The sequence below is a fragment of the Cystoisospora suis genome, assembly GCF_002600585.1.
Source record: "Cystoisospora suis strain Wien I chromosome Unknown contig_4152, whole genome shotgun sequence".
NCBI lineage: Eukaryota > Apicomplexa > Conoidasida > Eucoccidiorida > Sarcocystidae > Cystoisospora > Cystoisospora suis.
In genome coordinates, this window is record NW_027156944.1 from 533 (window position 1) to 5,566 (window position 5,034).

A 5,034-nucleotide genomic window follows, 5' to 3' on the forward strand; every position below is an offset into this window, starting at 1 on the left:
AGACGAAGAAAAAGAAGAGAAGAGAGAAGAAGCGAGGGATATTGGATTAGAAGAGTGAGAATGGATGGGTCAGATACGCACACATCTCAAGACAAAGAGACACATGGCAATCCTCGTGTAAAGAAAAACGACAAGACGAAAAGAAAGAAAGAAAGGTAGAAGGAAAGAAGAACGGAGAGATAGACAATTACAAGAGAAGCGACTTTACAAAGAAAGAGAAAAGTGGTGTCTTTTTATTTAGGCTTATGAAGACGAGGAAACCCACCCCCAGCGCAAAGAAGTCCAATCTTAAGAAGTGAAGTGAAAAGAGAGAAGAAGAAGAAGGGAAGAAAGAGAGAAAGAAGATCTCTTTCATTGGCTTTTTCTACAAGAAACTCTTTCTAATTCTCCCTCATCTGAGTGCGGGTCTGTCTCTTGCTCAGGTGTACATACACTTCAACATTTCATCTTCGGCTAGTTCACGTTCGCTGGGCGGTGTCTGCTGTCTTTCTAAGGCCGCCCTGTGCTCCTCGTCATCTTCTGCCTCTGCTTTCCTCGCTAGATCCGAATATAAGCTCTTCACGCTAAGAAGAAAGAAAGAAAGAAAGAGAAGAAAAAGAAGGACACGGAAGGAGAGAAAGAAAGGAAGAATGAAAGAATGAGAAAGCGAAAGAGAAGTATAGAGAGATGGATAGAGGTGTCTCCGTAGAGCGGAAGAAGAGAAATAATTCTAGGGTGCAGAGAAAGATCAACGACACATGACGTCGAATCGAATCTCTCTTCTTCATTCCTTACACGCCAGGCATACTTCCCCTCAAGCAAGTACACCCTTATCATATACATGCATACATAGGTATATACACAAATACATACACATTTATATGTATTAGATAGGTACAGATTTGTCTATACAGATAGACGAGACATGCACTGAAGATAGAGATCGATACCGAGGTATGTCTAAGCATCTACCTATAGAAGAAGAGACGGGACAGAGAGAGAGAGAGAGGAAGAAAAAAGGAGTTTCTCTGAAAGAAGGAAAGACAACAAGAACGAAATCTCCTTTCTGTCTTGACTTGAAGCAAGAGAAAAGAAGAGAAGAGAATGAGGAGATGAAGGAAGGGATATATATACCTTTCGCCAAAGAAGTTGGAAGCAGTCTCCATGTGATCTTCGATAGGAGGGTGGAAAAGCTCGTCGCTCTTCTCTCTCGTAAAGGTCACCTCGAGTAAACGACCCGCCCCGAAAAAGAACAAGTCCTTCGTCACTTCCAGCAACCTCTAGAAAAGAAAAGAAAAGAAAAGAAAGAAGAAGAAAAGAGAGAGGAGAAGAAGCAGAAGAAGAAAAGGAAAAGCAATGGCAACCTCTACAGATGCCCCTCAATCTTCCGCGTCTTCCGAAATCTCTTATATGTCCTCACATACAGTGAGATATACATATGTATGTATGATATATATATATATACTCATATACATATGTACGAGGAGATATGTATATAGATATACATATGTATGTATATGTATATACATATGTGAAGAGCGGAGATGGTTTCTCTCTTTATAGAGAGTTTTAGAGAGAGAGAGAGTGAAGTAGGCAAGGCCCTCATGTGAACGCGCAGGGGCATACAGACTTATGTAGAGAGATAGATATCGATATAGAGCTGATCCAGACAGATTGGAGATGAAAGACTGCAGAGGCTGCCTGCAATGAAGAGGCTCACATGAGAAAGAAGCAAAGAAGAAGGGAAAAGAAGAGGAAATTTGAAAGATCCTGTAGATCGAAAGAAGAAGAAAAGTCACCCCAGTGACCCACATGAACAGCTAGGACAATCCCTCCTCTCATAGCCATCCATCCATCCTTCTATATGTGTAGATACACCTCATATACAGACATATATATAGATAGAGATGCATGCGCCTTTGTATGTGTCTCAGTAGACATTTCTATCGGTATGCTTTAGAGACGGGGCAAGCAAGAAATGTTTGCCCTCTTCTTCTTCTTCTTACCTTTAGTTCAGCATTGTTGTCGGTTTCTCCATCCGAGTCTTCTATGGCCTTCTTTCTTTGCGCGCTTTCCTCTTCGATCACCTCTAGACAGTCTCTGATCTCTGTGGCTAAGACTCTTACAGCCTGTCGAGGCTTTAACGATAGAAATCTCCATCCTTTCGGGAGACCCAAAGGTAGAAGGCGAAGAGGTCTTTCTTCTTCTTCTTCTTCTTTTCTCTCTTTCTCTTGGTGTCTTGAAGAATCTCCATAAGAGGAAGAAGAGGCCTTTGTATGAAGAAGGGATTCCTGAAGAAGGAGAACTCGCTCAGCGTCATCTATATCTATTTCATCCTCTTGAGATATCTCTCTTTCTCTCTTCTTCGTCTTTTCTTCTCTTTCATCTTTCTTCTCTCGCCCTCTCTCTGTCTTCTCATTCGTTATCTCTAAAGCTCCTTCGCTCTCTCTCCCTTCTTCTTCTTCTTCTTCTCGCTCTTCATCTTGCAGTCTCTCTTCTTCTTCTTCTTGTCTTTCTGCATGTTCTTCACACGCCTTTTGGAGTTGACTGAGAAAGTAGATTTGTCGTCTTTCCTCGTCGGTCTGGAAGATTTTGGAAGAGCCCAGGAGGTCTTCTATTTCCGAATCTTCGGAGGAAGCCTCGTCGCTTCTCTGCTGACCGTGCAGATCATCCACAGTCTCCACAGAAGAAGAAGAAGAGAGACGGAAAGCCGCGAAGAGATTCTGAGAGAAAAGTCGCCTTAAAAAGTACCGAACAAAGTTGCGATAAAGTTCCTCTAGAAAGAAAGAAAAAGAAAGAAAGAAAGAAAGACGAGAGAGCATCGTCATCATACAGAAGAAAAGAAAGGCGAGACAAGGAAAGAAAGAAAGAAGAGAAGGAAAGAAGCCCTGCGTATAGAGGAGTACCTCTCTCTCTCTCTCTCTCTCTGTGTTGGATTGCATTCTGCTTTTCTATCTCTTTCTACTTCTTCTGTCTTTCGTACATTTAGAAAGGACAGACAACGCATTTCAACGTCTTCTTCTTTTTCTTCTTTCTTCTCTTCATTCATTCATTGACTACACCCCACACAAACCTCCTCCGCAAGCAGCCAATCCATTCATACAGCAATAGACCATACATCTATACATAAATAAATAGATTGATACTCATAGACAAAGAGAGTCACCGAAACTACTATAATACTAGCAAGCAGCATCTCTGTCTATGCTAAACCGAGGAGTCAAGGAGGTCCAAAGCGTGCCACAAAGAATCCTATCCCTCACTAGTAAGGTTGGGGAGTTAGCTTTGGATATAGAAGGTTCAGATGTCTATACAGACATATATATAGACATATCTATCTATCTATTTACTATACATATTTGGGTATACATGTATGCATATATGTATCTAGTCAATGGTCACCTCAGTCCTTGGATTTCTCTACATGCATCGACATTCAAATCTCTCTTTCTATACAGAGCATTGCAGATATATAGATATGTATGTATATCTACATATCTGTCTCTAGACCCCTATATATATATATAGAGATAGATATATATCTCTCTCTCGCTCTCTGTAGTGAAGTGTGTGTACCTTTGCGCCGCAGGACCTCTTCGTCGAGTGTCTGGTCTGTCGCACCTCGATGGAGATAAGAAATCCACGCAGGCTTAATTATCTACAGACAGAAAGAATAGGGAAAGAGAGAGAGAGAGATGAAAAAGAAGATGAAGAGAAGGAAGAAAGAAAGAGAAAGAGTGAAAGAAGAAGAACACGATGGAAGAGAGAAAGAAAGACGAGAGAGAAAGAGAGAAGAGAGGAAAGGAGGAATGAAAGAGAATAATAAGAAGAAGAAGGAGAAAGAAATTCATGAGAAGAGGTCAAGGAAGATAGGCAAGAAAGAAAGAAAGAAGAAGAGATGGCTTTCACTATGATCAAAGATGGATAGATTAAAGATGAATAAAGATAGACTGAAGACAGATAGATTAAAGATAGATAGATAAAGAAGAGCTTGGTATAGACGAGCCTCGATCGAAGAGAAACAAAAGAAGAAAGGAGAAAAGAAACTGATGCTGAAGAGGCAGAAGATCAAAGAAGCAAGAAAGAAAGAAAGAGAGACACGAGAAGAAAAGAAGAGAGAGAAAGAGAAGAAGATAAAATGAATGGATTAGGAATGGATCTATAGATATGTCATCTATATCGGTTCAAATCTTTCCTCTTCTTCTTTATTTTGCTATGTATGGAAGTTCGATTGATTAAGAGATAGAGAGAGAGAGAAAGAAAGAAAGAGGTTCGATATCTACCAATAATGAAGATAGAACAAGACCTCTCATCCTTCTTCTTTCATCTCTCTCTCTTCTTCTTCTTCTTTTTCTTTTTACCTGTTGCAGATGAGGGTGTTGAACTAGGAGGCAGTCCCCCATGAGAAGAATCGACACACTTCGACTCGCGTCTTTCCTCTCCTCCAACATACGACGAAATAATCGAGCCACCTATGAGAAAAAAGAAAGAAAGAGAAAGAAAGAGAAAGAAAGAAAGAGTGAGAAGAAAAGAAAGAAAGAGTGAGAGACACCACCTCTGGTCTTTGATGGATCGGTTCCCTTGTACAAGAAGGAGACATAGCACCCACGACAAAAGAAGGAGAAAAAGAAGAAATAGAGGAAAGAGAAGATGTAGTGGACCCCGTTAAAGCGAAATCTTCGAAAGAAGACGAAGACCAATAGAGTGTCTATACACCCCCTAGAGTTGAATGTGTATGAAGAGACATGTCTCTGTCTCTCTCTCTCATTTTATGGTCAGTGAAGTGAGAGGAGAAAGTTCTCAAAACGATCTAGAGATGAAGAAAGGAGAAATCTTCTCCTATCATTTAGGAGAAAACACACATGCAGTCATCGAGAGAGAAAGAGAGGTAAATTCCTGCAGAGATACAACTCCATGAATAGACACCCTACTGAAGACGAAGAAGAAGAAGAAGAAAGAGAGAGAAACCGAGCCATATACATGTATAATAGATACACGCACATACACACATCTCCAGAATAGAAGAAGAAGAAAAGAAGAAGAAGAAGGGGAAGA

At 40.6% G+C, this 5,034-nt stretch overlaps 2 protein-coding genes across 2 annotated transcripts; both read right to left on the reverse strand.

Moving 5' to 3' along the window:
• Positions 1–31: 31 nt before the first annotated feature.
• On the reverse strand, positions 32–287 carry CSUI_007737 (uncharacterized protein; the record flags this gene model as incomplete). The annotated part of the gene is made up of 1 exon (XM_068067881.1): positions 32–287. A coding segment is annotated over one exon (99 nt), but the record flags the coding sequence as incomplete, so codon positions are not given.
• Positions 288–393: 106 nt separating this feature from the next.
• CSUI_007738 (uncharacterized protein) lies at positions 394–4,449 on the reverse strand. Its single transcript, XM_068067882.1, has 5 exons — positions 4,341–4,449; positions 3,556–3,637; positions 1,986–2,755; positions 1,114–1,259; positions 394–563 (listed from the first exon to the last, which is right to left on the reverse strand). The coding sequence occupies exons 1-5, from the start codon at positions 4,428–4,430 to the stop codon at positions 419–421; spliced, it is 1,233 nt and encodes a 410-aa protein (XP_067920144.1). The 5' UTR covers positions 4,431–4,449; the 3' UTR covers positions 394–418.
• Positions 4,450–5,034: the final 585 nt, after the last annotated feature.

Coding starts and splice junctions, on each gene's coding strand:
- CSUI_007738 (XM_068067882.1), bottom strand. CDS start 4,430: ATGTTGGAGGAGAGGAAAGACGCGAGTCGAAGTGTGTCGATTCTTCTC. Junction 2,756..3,555: donor AGAGGTCCTGCGGCGCAAAG/GTACACACACTT, acceptor CTTTCTTTCTAG/AGGAACTTTATCGCAACTTT. Junction 564..1,113: donor TCCAACTTCTTTGGCGAAAG/GTATATATATCC, acceptor CTTTCTTCTTAG/CGTGAAGAGCTTATATTCGG.